Source organism: Pinus tabuliformis, chromosome 5_2 (genome assembly GCF_031772625.1).
Source record: "Pinus tabuliformis cultivar Carrire ecotype Pingquan chromosome 5_2, CPIR1, whole genome shotgun sequence".
Lineage (NCBI taxonomy): Eukaryota > Viridiplantae > Streptophyta > Pinopsida > Pinales > Pinaceae > Pinus > Pinus tabuliformis.
The window spans coordinates 936,739,888-936,761,746 of record NC_142306.1 but is presented as its reverse complement, the minus strand read 5'-3'; the positions used below and the strand labels follow the sequence as shown (position 1 = coordinate 936,761,746).

The window sequence follows — 21,859 nt, the reverse complement described above, 5'->3', positions numbered from 1 at the left end:
GAAGCGACAGGGGGAAGATTTTGTAGTTTAGAGCCCGGGTGACGGTGAGCCCAGTTGTCCCATGCATTCCTAATGTCCAGCCCTTTCCAATCAACAGCTATACCCAGTAGATTGCAGATGTTGTTCCATAGGTTGACGATGACAGGGCAGAGTAGAAATAAATGATCCTGTGACTCTGTAGAATTTTTACAGAAAATACACCAAGTGGGGCCAAATATAGCTCTGCGGGTGAGATGTTCCCCTGTGGGAACAATGTCATTGAGAGCGCACCAAAAAAAGAGCTTGGATCGGGGGGAAGCCTTTAATTTCCAAATGGAATGCCACCATGGTTGCAACGGATCAGGCATTCTGTGAGAAATAAGAACAGTGTATCCAAGTTTAGGGGCATAAACACCATGTTCAGCAGCGCACCAAATGAGCTCATCCGGACCTTGCTTAATATAGATGTGAGATTCAGCCAATGCCTCAGTAAAACGATCCCACTCCTAATGCCAGTGTAAAGGGAGACCCAATTGCTGGGCGGATTTCCAAGCCTGTGAAAAAATATCAGAGCGCTGATGGTCTGCAATGTGAGCAAAATGCCAGATATCCCGGGCCTGTAGGTGTAATACAAGATCAGGAGAAAGGATGTGTCTCCCCCCACTGTTAGACCAAGGGTCTAGGCCAATGCGACCTGTCATTCCATCATTTATGCGCCAAGCAAGATTGCTCCGAATGAGAGGCAGAGATTGAATCAGAGCCTTCCAAACCGATGAGCATCCCAATGTTGACCAAGTAGGGAGACGGGCCCAATCCAAAATATTAAGAGGCCAAATGTATTTATGATATACTACCTGAGTCCAGAGATTTTGTCCAGTAAGCAGAGTCCACCCCATCTTGGCTGCAAGTGCTTTTGCAAATTCAGGTAGTTCCTTAAGACCCCAGCCACCCCATTTTTTTGGCAAAGTGATTTTCTTCCATCCTATCCAAGCAAAAATTCTTTTATCCTGTCTCCCATTCCAGAGGTATCTATTGCAGAGTTGTTGAAGACGCCCCAGGATGTTCCTAGGAATCCAGGCTAACGCCATCCAGAATACGGGGGTAGCTTCTAAAACAGACTTTATGAGCACAAGTCTACCAGCCCTGGAGAGATATCTGAAACTCCAACTTGTAAGTCTTTTCTCCAATTTGGCAACCAACCAGACCCAGTCTGCAATCCTCTGGCAAGTCGGTTTAAGGTTGAAACCCAGATATTTGAGACCTCGATCCAGAGGGTGGACCGAATAAGGGAAAGCTTGTATTCCAATCTGGGTCTCCTGAGCAGATGTGCGAGCACAGGTAATGGTAGATTTCAACTGGTTAGGCATCATACCCGTAGCAGAGGAGAACAGCCGAAGGATCTTTAAGAAGGATCGAGAGTCACGTACACTACCATTCAGAAGAATAAGAACATCATCCACAAAAAGTAGATGTGAGAGAAAGCAGTGATCCGAGATGCGAAGGCCCCTAATGTCACCAGATCGCCTGGCAGCTTCCATGAGGCGGCTGAGACCTTCCATGACCAATAAGAAAAGGAGAGGCGATAGAGGGCATCCCTGCCTCAGACCCCTTTCAGAGTGAAAAAAGTCCGTGGCCGAACCATTGATAAGAATGCTAAAAGATGGAGATGTAATGCAGGCCATGATCCAGGTAATGTAAGCATGTGGGAAACCCAGGTGAATGAGAATCATTTTGAGATATAACCAGCTGACACGGTCAAATGCTTTGGATAGGTCGATTTTGAGTAGGATAGCCTTTAAGTTCTTGGACCAGATGGAGTGGAGGGCTTCTTGAGCTAGTCCAATGGCCTCATGGATCTGTCTAGATTCTAGGAAAGCAAATTGCTGGGGGCCAATGGAACGAGAGAGAATCGGTCTGAGGCGATTTGCAATGGTCTTCGAGATGATTTTATAGAGACAGTTACAAAGGGAGATGGGCCTATAGTCATCAAAAGATGCAGGAGAGTCAGATTTGGGGATGAGAGCGATAAATGTAGAGTTGATGGCATGATATAGAGAACCAGAAGTCCTACTTTCTTCAACCACCTGTAGCAAGTCCTGTCCCAGAATGTCATAGAAAGCAATGAAGAATTCAATAGTCCATCCATCCGGCCCTGGACTCTTGTCTTTCTTGAACCATTTCAGAACTCCTTCCAGCTCCCCTGCAGTGACCGGATCAGTGAGAGTCTCCATATCTTCCTCTTCCACAAATCTCGGGAAGTGATTAGCAACATTAATGATATCAAGTAAACTTTCATCTCGCGGACTCCTGTAAAGGTTCCTGAAATGAGATATGCCCAACTGAGCGAGTTTATTAAAATTGTCCGCAATGTCTCCATCCGGGGTAGGGAGCTTCCAGATAGTATTTGATACCTTCCTGCATTTGGCAAAGTTATGGAAAAATTTTGTGTTGTCATCCCCAGCTTGTATCCATAAGGCTCTGCTCCTTAATCTAATGGATTCCTCTCTCTCTTTTAGGATCTTGGCTTTTTGATTCTCAAGTTCAATAAGCCTACATTTGTCCGCAACAGTCAAGAAACCCTGTCCTCTGTCATCCGTAAGTGAACTTAGGTCTGCTTCAATCTGGGTTAGCAGCGCTGTCTCCCTTTCAAATTTCTTCGTAGCCCACTTAATAGAGCACTGTTTAATCTCAGAAAGATTCCTACAGAAACCTTTAGCAAGGGGAACAAATTCATTTATGGGATGAGAAGCCCAGAAGTCTTTTATCATCTGATTGTATTCCGGATCCTTTAGCCAAGATGAATTGAATTTGAAGGGTGCCTTGGGTTTCTTAGCAGGACCCAGAATCTCCAGGTATATCGGATTGTGATCCGATATCCCCCCCGAGCCAACCCATTTTCTGTAGAGATGAAGATTTTGTAGTAGAGAACCCTTTAACAGAAATCTATCAAGTCTGCGAGCCAGTGCAACATCCCCTACCCTTCGATTCCGCCAGGTAGGAAGCAGACGCTGCACTGGTATATCCGAGAAATCTGATTGTTCCAGAAGATTTGTCATATAATCAGTGATAGAGTCAATTTGAGCCTCAGTGCCCCATGACTCCCTGAAACCCAGAGAAAAGTTGATGAGCCAGAGGCATGAAATTCATTAATAGATGAATGCAATGAAAAAGAAACAGAGGTCATACCCGCTTCTGCCGCCGAGCGAGCCCTTGTTTTAGGAGGCGAGGATCTCCGGAGCTCTGCTTCGCCCGCAGGTGGAGAATCCGAAGGGGCCGGACCAGCAGATGGCGGACGAGAAATAATGGGGGAAGCATTCCTGGTTGATGCCGGGGTGCCTTTCACTGAGTCTGCAGCTTTCTTGATGAGGGGACAGTCCTTTGCAAGGTGCCCCACTTTGTGGCATCGTCTGCAACGATATGGAACTCCTTCATAATCCAGCAGCTGGACTCGAATGCACCTGCCCCATTGAAGCGTGATCTGTTCCTCGAGACCCTCGCGAGTGTCCAAATGAACCAAAATCCGAGCCAGGGTTCGATGCCCAGATTCCACATAAGTGCGATCATAGTCCAGGTATGTCCCAAGGGCGTTGCCCACGCTAATAAAAACTTCCTCATCCCAGAAAGGAATTGGTAATCCAGGAAGTCTCACCCAGATTGGACCGGCTCCTAGCTGCTCGCGTTCTGGATCGAAAAGAGGGTTCCAACGCTTGAGAAGAACAGGGGCCATTTCGATGTGCCAATATCGACCCAACACAAGGTTTGTTTGGCAGACCTTGGAGAATTTAAGCGAGAACCATCCTCTGGGGAGGACATGGACTTCTGGTAGGTCAAAAAGTACTCCACCCCAGATCTCCTTAACCCATTGATTTAATCGCTGCCTCGAGTATGATCGGCCCCTGACATGCCCAACCAACACAGTATTAGCAATGTCCATATATTCGCCAAGCGGTTTAGCTTCGTCAAATTTGATGGAGATATCCCTTGACGTCGATCTAATACATTTAACCTTCTTAGGTCCAGAACGAGGGGCCGATGGATGATCCACCAGGGGGTTAGTAATGCCCTCCCGAGGAGACGGATTTGTGGGAGTGGTAGAAACCGCCGGCGTCTCAAAGCACCCCGAGGGACGAATACCAGAGGCAGATGCGTGAGTTGCAGGATTAGAAATCGGCGGAGGGCGGATCACCGATGGGATTGTAGCCAGAGGATCAAATGAAGGAGATGGCGGAGTATTGGAGGCCAGATATTGTAGTGCCCCAGGAGAGAGCGGTGGAACCTCGAACGGCGGAGAAACAGGGGGGTGAACGGCCGCAGAGTATGGGGCAGAAGCAGGAAGAGGATGATGCGGCTGTGCAGATGTGGAAGCTGAATGAGGGTTCTGAGAGCGAGAGATAAAATGAGGAGTCCCAAAAATGACGTTCTCCAGCGAAGGATCCGCCGAATAATCCACCTCCTCATATTCCCAACGATCCATAACTGAATAAAGTCGGTGGCAGAAAGGGACAGGCGAGAAGTTCTATTAGTTGATATATAAATGTGAACTTTTGCATATTTGTGTATAAATGGTTTGGATTCATATGGATGCACATGAATATATCTGTTTTTTCTTTAAAATATGAATAGTTTATGTGTTTTTGGTAAACCGGTTTTTTTTCCTGGTTTCGGTCCAGTTTCGATTGGTTCCCGGTCCACAAGGTTTTTCGGTTCTATCACTGCTTCGATTATGATAAGATTGGTTATGTCTAACTAAGACCGACTCTTTAACTGTAACAAAGAAAAAATCTGCAAGATAAAGAGACTCAACTTGCTGTCCTAAAAGCAGAAAATCAGCAATATAAAATATGAAAATGAGATTGAAAATCACAAATAAACATACTACCCAAAACCTAGGAAATCAACATTTTTCTGTTGTCTAATCTTTGAAAACAATTGAAAGTAATGTTTCAAATGTTTCCCATTAATAGGCAATTCCTCATGATCCCCTTCCAAGTTGGCGAGCTAAAAGGTGGTAGGTCCCACATTTGCGCAATGCAATATGGGCCCAACCAATGATGTCAAACTTACTATGGTATCCTGGTTTATCATTCTGTTGTAGCGGCTGCAACACCCTCCAAAATTTTGGCGTGCATTCAATTTCGAAGCCTTCTTTTGGTTTTTCTTTGCTGTTTGCAAGCACTCGGGCTCATCCCGTGAACTTGTGTTGAGTCTTTGCACCCTCCTTGCTTGATCATTCAACAGACAACTTTTTTCATGTTGGTCACAATGTCACGCTTGCAGCCATGTTCCGGCCATGCACAAAGTCCCGCTTCGTGTGTACAGGTTGTATTCGCCATGTAAACATTCGTCACACTCACACACAAAGTTGTATGCACTGTTGCCCAGGCGTCGTTGCGGCCACTCAACGATCTACTACAAGTGTCGCACTTGTCGCTTGCACCGTTGGTCAATCACTCTGAGTATATGCTGTTTTGATGGTTTGAGGTGTCTTGTCGTCGAGTCATGTCGAGTGTGTGTTCGCAAGGTCACGTATGCACAAGTTCATTCGCTCACACACTTAGACATTTTTGTCAGGCCAAGGTAACTCCAGAAATTAATGAGCGCAAGAAAGAACTGATAATTTTATTCATTAGCCAACTATTATTTATACATACATAAAACGGATCAGTTCATCTTCTAGATGACTGTCCAGTTCACCCATCCGTTTTGGATTAGGTGTCAACATTCCCCCCCTTAATCTGAAGGGATGTTGGTGAGTCCAAGCATCGTTCTGAATCTTTCAAGCTTTTCTCTTCCAAGCGCTTTGGTGAAGATGTCTGCAATTTGCTCGTTTGTGGAACAATGACGGAGATGGATTGTTTTGGCCTCAACATGATGTCGGATCAGATGATATTTAGTATTGATGTGCTTAGTACGATCATGGAACTTTGGGTTCTTGGCCAACTTTATTGCAGAGGTGTTATCAATCATGAGTGGAGTTGATTGTATTTGTTTTACTTGCAAATCTTCAAGAATTTTCCTGAGCCACACAATTTCTTTCGTTGCTTCAGCTGCTGCCACATATTCTGCTTCTGTTGTGGAATCTGCTGGTACTGATTGTTTGCGTGATCTCCATCGAAGTCTGAATCAGAGTATCCAATCAAGTTGAAGTCGTCCACCTGTGTATACTTGATTCCAAGGTCTTGAGTTCCCTTCAAGTACCTTAGAACTCTTTTTGCAGCAGACCAATGTCCCTCACAAGGCTTTTGCATGAACCTGGAGAGGATTCCAACAACAAATGAAATGTCTGGTCTGGTAGTAGTGAGGTAGATGAGACTTCCTACAAGCTGTCTATACTTTGTTGCATCCTCAAATTCCTTTCCTTCAATAGATGTGAGCTTCAAGTTTTGTTCCATTGGAGTACAAGGGGGATTGCACTCTGTCATGCCAAATCTGTTTAACAAATCTCCAATGTATTTCTTTTGAGAAAGAAATATGGACTTTGGATGTTGGGTTACTTCAATGCCAAGATAGTAATGAACATAGCCCAAATCAGTCATTTCAAAATTTTTTCCTAATTCTTTCTTTATGGATGCGATATAGCTTTCATTGTTCCCTGTCATTAAAATATCATCTACATATACCACAAGATATACAACTGTTTTGCCAACTTTCTTGACAAATAAAGTTGCATCATCAAGATCAAAATGTTTGAAGTTGAGTTTCAGAAGATGCTCAGTTAGTTTTTCATACCAGGCTCGTGGTGCTTGTTTGAGGCCATACAAGGACTTCACAAGTTTGCATACTTTGTGTTCATGTCCTTTCACAGCAAATCCTTCAGGCTGGGACATAAAAACATTCTCTTTTAGGTCTCCATTCAAGAATGCAGTTTTTACATCCATTTGATGGACTTTCCAACCGTTCTGAGCAGCTAGTGCAAAGAGTGTCCGGATGGTGGCCCATTTTGCTGTGGGAGCAAAAGTTTCCTCATAATCGACCCCTTCCTTCTGTGCAAAACCTTTTGCCACAAGCCTAGCTTTGTGCTTGTCAAGTGAGCCATCAACTTTGTACTTGTTCTTGTAGACCCACTTGCAGCCAATTGGTTTAGTTCCAAATGGAGGATCAACCAGCTTCCAAGTGCCATTCTTTATGAGGGCATCATACTCCTTCTGCATCGCTTCTTTCCATTCATCATGAGAAGCAGCTTCTTTGAAGGAAGTTGGTTCAAAATCTGTAGACAAGTTCAATTCACGATCATAAGTAACATCCATATCAACAGGTGAATTAGAGTTATCTACATCACCTCCATCTTGTCGGTTTGTATTTCTGGTTCCTGTTTTTCCAATTTCATCAGGATGAACACTTTCAAGTGTCTTTGTCAGCCACTTTGGGGGACCTTTCTGAGATGGTCCAGGCTGTTCTGTTGATTGAGTTGGGACTGAATCAAGATTAAGTCTCCCAATTCTATCAATTACATCACTTAAAGCATCATCCGTTGTTGGAGTGTCATGCAGGGGAGATTGTTCTTCAGAAGGAGATTCCACATGTTGATCTAGTATAGGAATCCCCCCTTCAAGATGTGGAATCTGATTATCAAACTCTTGGAATGATTTCGGTTTTGTGAATCTATCCAAGCGATCAAGTTGCCGCTCAACAACACTGTCATATTTGGATGATTCAAGAAAAATGACATCTCTAGATAAAACAAACTTTTTATTTACTTCATCATAGAGGCGGTATGCTTTAGATGTGTTTGAATACCCTAGGAAGATACACTTACGACTTCTAGCACCAAGTTTGTTTCTATGTACCTTTGGTATTAAAGCATAACAGGTGGAACCAAAAATCCTGAGATGTTTTACCGAAGGAACATGTCCATACGACAATTCATAAGGAGTCTTGTTTCTTATAGCACTAGATGGACATCTATTCTTTATATATGCAGCACATAGAACAACATCAGCCCAAAACATTGTCTTTACATTTTTGAAGAAAAGCATGGATCGTACCATATTCAAAATTGTTCTGTTCATTCTTTCAGCTACACCATTCTGTTGAGGATTATAAGGCACAATTGTTTGATGTTTAATCCCATGTTGGCGCAGATAGTGTTCAAATTCATTTGATGTATATTCTTTTCCATTATCAGTGCGAATAGACCCAATATGAGATTGTGCATCATTTTCAATCCATTTATGAAAATTCTTGAATGTTTGAAAAGCATCAGATTTGTTCTTCAATAAATAAACCCAACACATTCTGGTGTAATCATCAATAAATGTCATGATATATTTATTTCCATTAGCAGAAGGAACAGGCATTGGACCACATAAATCTGAATGAATAAGCTCAAGCTTCCTATGTGCTCTTGAATGTGAATCATGAAAAGACTGTTTGCTATGCTTTCCTAGAATGCAAGCATCACATTGTTTATGTTTTCTAGGAATTGTAGGCAAACCAACAACACCATTTTTCTTTAACAAGCGGAGACTATCATAGTTTAAATGTCCAAATCTAGCATGCCATAATAAACTTGATGGAAGTGCACCTTCTTCATGATGAGAAATATATGAGAAATGTTGTGCATGAGCAGAGGTTCCTTGCAGTTTAAGAAGTCTTTCTTCTTCTATACCCCTCATGACAAGTGAGTGGTCAGATGCCTTTCTTACCTCAAGCTTGCCATCAAACATGTGAATGGAGTGACCTTGCTGGCGGATGTGGACGAGGGACAGCAAGTTCCTCTTGAGCTGTGGGAGATATAGAACATGATCCAGAAGAAAGTCTGGAAGACCAGGCAGTTTAAGCCTGATTGTGCCAAGCCCTGATGGCTTGATTTTTGACTGATCTGCAAATATACTGCTCCATCAACATTGTCAGTGAAATCTTCAAAGAAATCTTTCCTATGAGTCATATGACAGGTTGCTCCTGAATCAAGCAACCAGTCATTTTTCGAAGAAGCAAGTGAAGCATTAAACAAATCTTCATTTACTCCAATGTTACATTGTGCCTCAATATAGTGAGCAGATTCAGGTGCTTTACCTTTGTCTGTGTCATCAGTTTTACCTTTCTGCTGATTTCTTCTCTGCTCAACTTTGTCCCATGGTAGCTTGCATGTAGAAGTATCATGTGATCCATTTCGTTTGCAGCGAATGCAATGCAGATCTGCCTTTTCTGCTTGAGGATGTCTGCCCCCCCTGCCTCTGAAGTATCTTCCTCTTCCTCTTCGTCCACCTCTTCCTCTTGTAGAATCTTGAGCAGGATGCTTTTCTTTATGAGCAAGGCAAAGATCCAAATGATAACCCAAAAGGTTGAATTTGCCAGCTCAAAATGAGAAATGAGAAAGATGATAAGGTGAATGTCGATGAAACTCCAGGAACAGAAAAACTCTGTCCCCGGCAACGGCGCCAAAAAATGTTGTAGTTGTTGGGCCAGATGAACAGATAAAAATGAGAAGGATGATTTGTCGTTTGAAACACCGAGAACAAAGTGTCCCCGGCAACGGCGCCAAAAAATGTTGGTGTTGCCGGCTCAAACGAATGATAGACAGATGAACGATGAATGATGAAAAGATGTTGAAAAACCAAGGACAGAAAAACTCTATCCCCGGCAACGGCGCCAAAAAATGTTGTCGCGCGGATTGGCACGACAACGCTCGGACCGGGGGCTGTCACTCTGATCCCCGATCCCTCCGTTTAAGCCTGTCTTCCGCGGCTAAGGGGGGTAGACCCTGCGAGATAATGAAGACCAACTGCCAAACAGTTGGTTTGGGAGACACGAGATACGATATAAAAAAGCACAAAAATGATTCGATTAAATTAGCAGACCAGTGCCTTAAGAGATAGTGTTTAAAATGATTACTTGTTAAATGATATAAAAAGATGGACCATGAACAGCAATCATCTATCATCAGCGAAAACGCAATGCTCTTAGAATGATAAAAACGATATCCAGCAGCTAAAAATTTGAAAAGATGAACACTTTAAATTACCACGAGAATCATAACCATCAACCAGATATCAATATTTCGCATCTCGGTTTGAAAATTTTAGATCTCAGCATGAAAGATGATAAACAACTGAAACTGGCAAAAATGATTTTCCAAAATTTTTTATGTGATAAAATGAAACCTAAAAACCCTAAACCCTGATAAAAACTGCATAAAGCAAAAAATTTGAAACCCTAGATCAGAGAAAATTGAAACCCTGAGACAACTGATTAATTTACAGATTTGGCCCCTTAACAGCCAGATTCAGCAATAAGAACGGAAATATTTTAACGAAACAAAAATTTCAGATTTGTCACTGTGAAGAACTTCAGAAAATTTCTCATGCAAATCAAATAAATAAACCGAATGATAGACCCAGGATCGAATCCAACTGGGCTCAGCAAAAAATGCTTGCGGGAGTTGGCTGGTTCAGCCGAGAACTTCCCCGAACGCCCACAAAATTCCTTCAGAAAAATGTTTTCTGCACAGCTCAAAACAACCGTCAACAAAGAGGGCAAAAATGCTGCTAGATCTCAAACAGTAATGGAGATACCTGCCATTACTTCAGAAACCCTAACAGCACCCAAACCCCAGCAAGTGAACAAGATACCTGTGCTCACAATACTCTATAAGAAGCTAATATTAATGGCTGAAAATAACATATGCAAAAAATGAAATGATCTCACAGCATTCCAAGAGAGTAACACCAACAAGATATGGACCCCAAAGTCTTCCTTTATTAACCAGAAACAGATTTACAAGAGAGCTTCTTCAGTCTTAGACTCACAGATCGAATATCTCAAAAGACCCCCTAAGACCCTATATAAAGGAAATGATCCTAACGGCTAGTTCGAGTGATCCATGTAGAAATGATCTCGACTGTCGATGAGGATCAAGACATCTCTTGATCTCATCCGTCGATTTATTAACTTAAAATATTATTATTTTATTAGTTAGGGTTTTTGTTTCATTTTTTAACTTTTTATTATTTTTTATTATTTAATTATTTTTATTCATTTTTAATTTTTTTTTTTTTAATTCATTTTAAAATGGATCACTGAACTAAGCCTTCGGAAACACCACCTAGGACCTAGGACTTAGGACTCATGAGGGGATTTAAACATTTCTCGACCCTCAGGACACATTACATCATGACTTTTACAAAATTACATCTTAAGGGACAAACCCATTTAATACAGACCCTCATAAATCACCCAGCTCTGCGACACCACGATAATCTAGCAGATCAAAACACTAGGATTCTCCTAAAGTTCTAATGACAAACTCAATCCCGGCTTTGGGGTCAGGTTTGAAGGAAAACTCTGCCGATCCGTGGATCGGTGAGACAAAAAACCTTCCGGGACGTAGATTATCATCAGAAAATTAGGTCCACCTAGGCGAATTACATACATGACTCATGTCTGCTAAGATTATTTACAATTAATACATGCAGACTAGGTTTACAACCAAAAAGATCAAGCTGCTGATGATGGCAGGATGGCACGGACATGCTAATAAGGTGTTGCTTCTTTCTGTCAAGAAAAACGGGGTGCACTGCATGGGTAGTTGACCAGAAGAGGTCAACAGTATCATAAATAGAAAGCCAAACAAGAAACACAAAGCATTTTTTCTTGGGAAAACCCACTTGGAGAAAAACCCAACAGCCTTTTTCCTTAGAGAAATTCTTTAGTTCAACAAGAGATACATCTAAGTCAAATACAAAGTGAAACTAACCAACAATACAACCCTGGTCAAAACTGGTCAAATTGCCCTCTTGTCAAGTCATGAGGCTGCCTAACAAACTCTGCCTGATTTGATATACTAGGGCTGAGTTTCAGCCTTCTTCTGCACCTAGAAAGATTCAGACCCATTGCCGAAAGTGCCCAAAAACTCTACACATGCGAAACTACATAAGGATGCCACACGCATGAGGTCAAACAAGAGAGAGAAAATCAATCAACTGTTGGAGGATTTCGGCCTTCTTATTCCTCTTCTTCACTTGATGAACAAAAAGATACTTGTGAGATCCAAATTGTGCTTGGAAGAGGAGGTTGAATGCCTTGTATATAGAAGTTTGGCTGGCTGAATGGCCTCTCTGATTGGGCTCGATTTGACTAGGAGGGCCGACGTGACAACTTTTGGAGCCACAAATTAAATTTGAAAATCGAAAGTTTCTCTTTTGGAAATGACATGAAGATGTCTTACATTTTTGATTGTGTACATTTCAAGGGATAAAATATTAATTATGAAGATTGACCATAGATGCAAAATTCAACACACCAAAGCTAGTAATGTTGTTGTCCTCCAAAATTTGACAGTGGTGGTAAAGGAGGAACTCTTGAGTGGAACTACCTCCACCCACCTAATGAATGAGTGTGTGGCCAATAAAATCCAATTATGACTATTTCTAGAAGGATGTGAAATCTTCCCAATAAAGCCTAACCTCCATTGCTGGAAAGGTGCCTCCATTATAATTGGTTCCAAAGTAAAAGAAAGGAGTTTTTGCCTCCCTTTAAATATTTGGAAAGCTTCACATTCCCAAACGAAGACATGCGCGTCTATCAATAGAGTAGACTAGTAATATTCATCACACATGACTTTGTGTGCACTGGTCCTATTTGAGAAGTGGCCACTACATACTCCCGAATATAAATCTTGTAAAATATACTTGGATTCTTTAGAATCCACCAAACATAAGATCACACAGTCAAGAATACTCCATCCTAGGCCACCCCACACAAAATAGTACTTTGCAGCGTTAAGTTGTTGTGATCACCTCTGTGTCCTATTAAGGCTAAGTGGATAGGACAAATTCTTGAAATAAAACACAATAGCCTTCTTGGAATGTTCTAAGGAAGAAGTTAATGAATTGACTTGTTCTTCTACTTGTATGTCTTGGATAGCATCCAAGTTGCTCTTAACCACCATTTTTGCTAGTCCTTGGCCCCTAATGAACTTGGTTGACTTTACCTCGAGATCATACTTTTGTATCTTGGCTATCCACCTCTTGCTTTTTGTATTGATATCTCTTTGACCATGGGGTGAAAAATGTAGGTAATTACTTTATCGTTCCAAAAGTAATCTCAAAAGTAGGCCAAGGGCTTTACCATCGCATATGCTTGCTTTTCCACGAGCTTATAATTCAATGTAGAACCTTGGAAAACCATGGTCACACACATTATAGGTTTCTCCATACGACCTTTATTATTATGCAAAAGGACAACAACCATGGTGAAGTCAGAGGCAAATGAAAACAATTGAAAATCTCTACTATAATTAGGGCTTGCAGGTACATGAGAGGAATACAAAGCCTATTTAATATCCAAGAAAGCTTTCTTGGCTTCATTGCTCCACTTTTAAGTTGTGGCCTTTCTTTAGGCTGCTTGAAGTTGGATCTACTATCTCTACAAAATTCGGAATAATCTACCTCATGAAGTATATCTTGAAGGACTGAATAGCATTCTTGTTGTATGGAAGGGAAATCTCTTGTATCCCCTTTACTCATTCATGTCTACTCACTCACTATCTCTAGAGCTGAGTTGTTCCAACAACTTGCCTTTAAACACTGCTAGAAGTGACTTCTTGGGGTTGAGTGAGATACCAAGTGTCCTCCAGATCTTGTGTGATTGGTTAAATGGGTGGTTAGCCTCAAAACACAATCTATGAGAGCTAACATTTGAATTCTCCCAATGGGATCCTAGGGGCATGCATCCAATGGCGAAGAATGTACGAGGGTTGAACAATGAGTCCATCCCTCATCACCATGAAGTGCTTGACATAGAAAGACACATTCGCATGTAACCCACCCTCAAAGTTTTTCCATGTGACTTGTATATATTTCCTATAGATATCCTCTTGGATATCTATAGGTTGTAGAGATTAAGACATTTTGTGCCATTGCATTTGCTTGAGTAGCTTTTAATTTAGGGATTCACTGTAGCAATCTTTCAAGTTTAGGGAGCAACATTTAAGCAAATAGGGAGCAACATTTTTGTCTCACAAACAAAATGTTTCGAGACCTTGCATGAGAGGTTCATAATGAAAGTTCACAGAATATAATCTACACCTATATAGAGGGCTAAAGATTTTATTCAAGACCAAATCCAAGGTAGTTAAAGAGTCGATGTAGAACTAGATAATGGAGAGTTTGGTATATGTTACAACCATTGGGCTTGATTTGAGGCGTGATTTGGGACTGTAGCAAGGAAGGTGTTGAGATATGTGAGAGGGACACTTGACTTTGCTATTTTGTACAACAAAAGCAAAGACCCTAGGTTGTGTGGTTATATAATTCAGAATACGCTGGTTGTGTGGATTAGAAAATCAAATTTTGTATATATATTCAACCTTGGCATGGGTGCAGTGACATGGACTAGCAAGATCGACATGTAGGATTGCTTTCATCGACAAAAGTTGAATATTGAGGAATGGTGAAAGGAACATGCAAGGCGATTTGGTTTAAAAGCTATGTTGAATTAAATGCCTTCCTGGGCAGCGTATCGGTTCCAGAAAATCACTGAAACACCAAAACTCGACCGAAACCTATGTTGCAGGAAACAAGCCCGAAGGTGCCATACTCGTACCCAAAACATCGAAACATAGCCAAAACACCACCAAAATGTTTTAGTGGTGTTTTGACCCAAATCTGCCTCATTTTCGCCCAATTTTGCCCTGTTTTCGTGACTTTTTTACCTTTGCGAGCTTTCTCAAGCACCCAAGAAGGTCGTGGGGCCCTTCTATGGCCAAAATAGATTTAATATAACATTAAATTTTATCTCTAATCACTCCACAAACTAATCTATCTTTAATCAATCCATGCTCTAGTTTTGCTAAAAATCACCTTGTTCTATTTTTGTTAATGAAGATGAGGATTAGGATTATAAGATATGTAATTGTACTTGTCATTAGCTATTGTTATAATTCATTTTCAGTACATATAGCCACCTATAAAGGCTGATTTTGGATGTAAAACCTCGTGTATAAAGACTGATTTTCGAATCTTGGATGTACAACCTCATTTATAAAGGATAATTTTTGGATTTTGAATCATGTAATCATCCATTCCCTCTAAAGTGTCATTTATGTTTCTCATTCTTCTTTTTCTTACAAGATGCGTTATTAACTTATTACGTACACACTCGCACATATAAAATTTTACCCAATGTTTCCATTTTTCAGGGGTCGCATTTCCAACCATACCCATTTCGGTGTTTTTTACAACTTAGGCCAAAACTTTCCTGAATTGTTGTCGGCCTTACCATACGACGTTTCACAATTCCAAAATGTCGTTCGGTATGGCCAACAGTGTTTCAAGGCCTTTTCGGCCAAAAACTACGGCATTTCAGTGAGTGAAGTGGTTGTTTCAGGCCTGATTAGGCGGCCAAGTAGGGCGGGAGTCCCTTCTATGGCCCAAAAACACTTAATTAAACATTTTTCTTACAGTTTATTTCACTCCGAAACTAATTTCAGCAAAATAAAATACACTTAGAGCTCTCTTTTGCTGCTCTTGATATTAGTGGTGGTACAAGTGGTGTTGAAATTCGATTGGAGGATAGAATTTTTGAAGGTGATAATTACTTGTGATTTGTTTATATATATTCTTCCTTCAGCATTTTTCTTTATTTGTTAGGTCATCAAGCAATTATAAAAATACAATGCACAAAAGACAAGGAACACCATAAATTAGGCCAGAGGCCAGGGCAAAACCCACAATGGGAAAACCCATCAATCCTTTCCTTATAGATTCTTCGTCAGCAACAGAAATCCAAGTTAAACTAACCAGTGATCCAAGTGCCAACTCAGCCCTTCAAACTATGCCATGTTTTTGTCCATCGGATAGTCAACCAATCTGGATTCTGCCATATGCCTATCCATAAAGTCCTTTGAAACTCGCATCATTATAGGAGAATATGCCTTTGAAACTTGCATCATTATGTACCTCTGAAACTCGCATCAACACAGAGAATTCTATGTCACAGAAACTTGCATCACAGAGAGATATGTCACAGAAACTCGCATCATAGAGAGAAGTATATGTCACAGAAACGCGCATCACAGAGAGAGATATGTCACAAGAATTCACATCAGAGGGAGATATATGCCACAGGAACTCACATCACAGAGAATTATATGTCACAAAAACTCACATAACAGAGAGACAAATGATATCCCAACTTGTTTACCAAATGGTGCAGGATAGGTGCCAAGATATAGCTGTCTGTTCACGTGAAAAGATTAATCCTTTGGGGAGGCCGACTTGTCTTTCTGGAGGGCCAACTTGGCAACTTGGAGGAACAAATGACATTTACAAAAATTCAATTTTTCTTCTTTTCACAAGGGTCAACAAGTATCTTGTTATATTTTTGTTGATGAGGATGAGGATTGTTATGATTACTAATATGTAGTCAATATTTATCTTTAGTTCATGTTTTATTACAGTTTTAGCAGATATAGCCTCATGTATAAAGGGTTATTTTGGAACCTTCGATGTATAGCTTTTTTTTTTAATCTTTAAAGGCTAATTTTGGATTTTCGCATCATGTTATCATCATTTTTAGAATGACACATAGATGACATTTAAATTTCATAGATGATCGCATGATGCAAAAATCCAAAATTAGGCTTTATAGATAAGGCTGTACATCAAAGGTTATATATGACGTTTTGGGTGATGTCTGCACATTTTGGGGTTGAGCTTTCCAGCCATACCCGTTTCGGAAACTTCTATGTGTTTCGGCATTTTGTGCAACATAGCTTAGAAGGATGCTTTAAGACATGATGATGCAACAGATAGAGCCAACACTCGTGCTCTTTGACATGGAGTGCTCAAACTAATCAAGAACCCAGTCTTCCATGAGCATACCAAGAATGTCAAGAGATATTGCCACTTCATCAATCAGTTTGTGGAATATGGATCTTTTGAGCTGTAATATTGCTCCATAGAGGACCAAACTGTGGACATCTTCACCAAGTCTTTTGGGTACTGAAAAATATGTAAAATTACTTGATAAGCTTGGTGTTGTTAGTTGACCATTAAGGGAGGATTTTACAGTAAATAGATTATAATGGTCAATTGTATATTAGATATAGGTATTAATAAAGTCGCTTCAACTTTAGGTTATTTGATGCTTTAAGTTTTATGCATTATTTCACTTTAGTATGTTTCTCAGTCTATCCTGCATTCATAATATGGATTAACTCAACTATCCTGTAACCCTTTGTAAGAAATATTTTTTTCTCAATTATGTGATGCAATATAAAGAACTATCTCTTGGTTTGTTGGTTTGAACTTTTCTTTCAAGTGTTTGATCTCTGTGATACTGTGGTTCAATCTTTACGATGCAATGCTAGTCACAGATTTGTGAATTTTGTGTGTTATTTAGACATTTAATCATGAATTTGAAGTTATTATTATTTATTTGTAGAGGAAAAGTACAGACTCTGTTTTATCGCAGATCAGCAAGTTATATTGCAGATTTGAGTGGTTATTTTCCCCCAAGAGTTTCAAGGTTGAAGCCTCAAATCATCTAGGGAGATTCTCCAAGGATAGCAAGTGCTAAGCCCAAAGTGAGAGGGATTGTGTGAGGTGATCTTGGCACTTTTCGTAAGTGTTCATTCAATCCCCTTGGGTCTAAATTCCCCAAGGACAGTTTGGACTCTGGAGTGATAACGAACATTAACAAACTTTTGTCATCTTATCTAACCTCCTGTAGTGCAGCCAATATAATATAGATTTTTGTGCACCAACAAAAGTGTTGATATATATTTTGCTCTTATTGCAGAATTCCATCCAAATCTGGTGGGTTTAACAGGAAGTCAGAGTGATATCAGACAGGTTGCCCGAGAATTCCGAGTTTACTACATGAAGACAGAAGAGGAAGAAGCTGATTACCTTGTAGACCATTCTATTATCATGTATGTAATAGCTTCCGCTGTTCTTACTAATTTAGCCTTATGTATTTGTGGTCAAATAATATCTCACTATTCCCGAATCCAGCAAAGAAAATATGAATATAAAAAAATTGGCTGTAGTTTTAACTGAATTGTCTATATATTTGGAAGTTTGTCTTGATTTTTATGAATCTCTTTTGTCATTTGTAATCATTAGTAGGAATAACAGTGGAATGTATATCAAGATTCAACATACTTTCAGCAAATTGTCACATTGATCCAGTAGTTTATAGAGGAAGGGCTATTCTTAACAGGGTCAATTCTTTTGTTTGTTTGTCGTTATTGGAAGTGTACAGCATTTTGAATTGTCTAGGACTTGCAGGTAGGACTTTCTTTTCGTCCAGGATTTATTCTGTAAACACTCGATACCCACATTTCTTGGTAGTAATTTAGTAAGATAATTGGGTAGTGAATTTACTTTGAAATGCTGAAATGAACTCCAGGCTTGTGTTCTAATTTGTAATCTAAAATATCCTGAACTCCCCATTGATGTAATTAAGAGCCCTAACTGCATCCCTTGATGCGTTCAAAAGTAGTGGTATATTTTTTCCTTTGAACAGTTACATACATACATTCATGATTTTCCAAACCTACAACACTAAAACTTTTCTTGCTTGTGTTGTTCTCATTTGTGTTTTAGTTGGCAACATTGATACTGCTTCAAAAATGAAATGGAAACATAAAAATACTGTCTTATTTAGGAAACTTAGTTTCTTCAAAGGAACCTCGTATAAAAAAATAGCTGCATTTTGGTCTGAAGACCACCTTGCAGCAGCCTTACCTGGAGTACTCAAAACAATTCAAGTTAATAACTTAGTGCATCAAAATAGGTGAAATTCATGATCTTCTTTTGTCTAGATGAAATTTTGTAAAATGCTATGTGCCCTTAAATATTGTAAATGTTGAGACATTCTGTCCACTATATTTGCGTGTATTGTTATGGCTATTCTTAGCCAGTTACTCTATATTAAGGTAAGGTTCCCTCTATTCAAAAAATGTCCCAGAGACCACGGTTATGTATTGAGGATCTTAATAATTTTGCAGGGTCTGGATATACTCAGGAGTCAGGACATCATGTGATAATGGTGTTGAGTACCATTTCACTTGATTATTGACTTGTTCTAGAAGTACAACATACATTATTGTAACCTCTATAATGCTTATTGGTCGTTGCAGTTAATCTCTTCATTTTAAATGTCTTAGCTAACAATACGCCTTGTCTGAAATTTCCTGGGGTTGCATTATATATTTTACAACTATTGGATAATTCTTGAGAATTTCTTTTTGGGCTTTGACCATCGTTGGAGGTTTTTGGCTTGAATTCATTTATGTCATTGTTTCAATTGGTTCATTTTTGTGTTGTTATATTAAGTAATGGCCACTGTTCATAGGCATCCTGTTTTAATAAATAAAGAGAAGTCGAGAGTCTTAAGATAAGATCTCTCTATTCTGGGTAGATCTATTTTTGGCTGAAAAATTATCCTTATCTTCAGTAACTAAATTTGCTACATATTTTGTTCTATATAATCATATACTTTTATCCCTCGAGGAAAGAGGTTACACTCCAACGTGCTTATGGCACACAAAAAGTAGTCGGCTCTACCAAACAGTATGAGGGAAATTGCCAAAAACAACAAAACCTACAAAGGGCAGTCCAGTTATAACTCAATATCAAAAGTAGACTGTTGTCTGTTACAGAATAACATCAGGGAACTCAAACACAAGCATCTGGGTAGCATCAAACTGTTATCCACATAAGACTCAGATGGTCATCAGAAACAGCTGCATGAAAAGGAACTAGTGGTAATGTGATCTAAGAAAAGCTGGGTGTGACACACTTTCGTCAAACTGGGAAATTTCCCAAGCTGTATGTTCCAGTTCTGAAGCTTTCTTGGATAACTGCTTCAGTGTTTAACTCTCTGTAGATATGGGAGAAATAGCTGAAGAAAAGACTGTTTACTAACAGCTTTGCTTGTCCAAATGGAGGCTTTAATACGCTGTTGTGCACACCAAAAGATTCAGAAATCCAGTTTACCGCCAGCTTTGAGTTTCCCATGATTTGAATACGAGTAGGTTTGTTTCCAAAGCCAGCCTCAGGACCAGAACTAGTACTCTCCATTCAGCCTGGTTATTTGTTCTGCATCCTAAACTTGCTCCAAATCAGATTTTATGAGTCACTGAAATAGATCACACATCCATCCCTAGATGATCCAGGGGAGCAGAAAATACCCATGGAAAAGATTTCCTACATCTATATTACCTATTTGCCATATCTACCAAGGAGGTTTGACTTTTGGGGTAGACTTGATGCCTATGTTGCACGAGTTTCCGGTACGTCGGTGCTTCGGGTACAGGGGAACAAGTATCTGGCATGGCTTGCCCAAATTCACTGGAAACCTCAAGTTGGGAGTGGCAATAATATAATATATTAAAATTTAATATATATTAAAAATAAAAATAAAATAATTTATCTATTTCCATCCAAAACTTACCAATCAAATTCCATCTTGCAAAGAAATATGTAAACTATTGAACTTTGAAACACTGCCAAAAAAATCAAAATATTAATCCATCAATGATTTGCCAATCAAATCCCTTCCCAACAAAGAAAAATGTGGAACTCCCAAGCTGGAAAAAACGTTATTATTACTCGATTATTATGTGATTTCATGCAATGCTATATTATCTTCAACTTAAAAATTCAAGTTTGGAAATTTATAAAATGAAATTAACACACACACTACTCTTTCTCTTTCTGGCTGTCACTGTAGTTCGTTGGATCTTACCTTTAAAGCTTTAAGTTAGGTTTCAAGAGAGTAGACTTATTTGCAATTGTTGAAATTCAAGATTTGCAACCGAAGCTGCCAATGAATGACTGGCAACTGTCTATATTTTGTTGAAATCTTTTCTACATCTCCATGTCTCTGTCGCTTTACATAGTTCATGTAGTCCAACCCCCTGACTTGGCATGTATCACTTAGAAAATAAACAAATGGTACCTTCCCTGCTGAAAATAGGTACCCGAAACATCAAAATCTGCACAAAATAAGTAACTGAAACGTCAAAATCTGTTGCAGTGAAGCTCCTGAAAAGCTCCAAAGTATCCATTTAAGCTCCCAGTGATTTTGGAGCGTTTCCTACCAGCTCCCAAGACCTGGGGAGAGTGGTTTACGTGCTCTCCAATGCCTGGGAGCATTACCCGAGTAACTATGCTAGATACCATCATACAAAGACAAAATTTGACGATGTTTCCGAAAATGAGGCACTTCGTTGTCTTGGAAGAGATCAGTATTTCTTGCAATTCAAATACTCCACGACACAATCAAAGGCAGAATGTTATGAATATAATTATGCAAAGTAACAAATATAGATATTAAATAATAATCACAATAATATGTAATTAAAATAATAATAAGTTAAAACAAAGAGGCATGTTTCTACAAACATGACCATTTGTGAAAGGGTCCTTACCTGGCTAAATATATAAACCATCACTCTCAATTGTATCATCATTCGTATTCATACATTTAATATATATTCTTTTTTTTTTTCTCTCAATCTGGCTACTTCTATTATTGATACAAAAAAGTTATATTTTCCTTTTTTTTTTTTCTCAATCTGGCTACTTCTATTATTGATACAAAAAAGTTACAGCAAGGCCGTGGCCTTGAGAGTTCTGCCCTGAGAATGGCATATTACAAAAAGCTCATGAGGTCAAAATAGTGTGAACCTTCATCAGTAAGTTGACTTCATCTTCGACACAACACGGATTTGAACAAAGCGGGGACAATACATTGGACCAACATGCCACAGTGCTGAGTGTAAACGACACATGGACGGACATAGACCTGAGACAAACAGTGACTGCACGAAACAATACATAGTCATGATAAGTATAAACGACACATTGACAGTCAGAGACCTTAGACAAACCGTAGCTGCGAAAACAAAACGTAGTCATGCTGTATC

The 21,859-nt window shown here is 39.7% G+C and overlaps 1 protein-coding gene across 1 annotated transcript in view; it reads left to right on the top strand.

Moving 5' to 3' along the window:
- The window catches only part of LOC149162347 (cytochrome c oxidase assembly factor HCC1-like), a 238,296-nt gene that overhangs the window by 151,561 nt on the left and 64,876 nt on the right, over nucleotides 1-21,859 (top strand). The window contains exon 6 of the mRNA XM_089437226.1: nucleotides 17,722-17,854. Coding sequence (XP_089293352.1) covers nucleotides 17,722-17,854 — 133 coding nt within the window. The remainder of the gene's footprint in view (nucleotides 1-17,721; nucleotides 17,855-21,859) is intronic.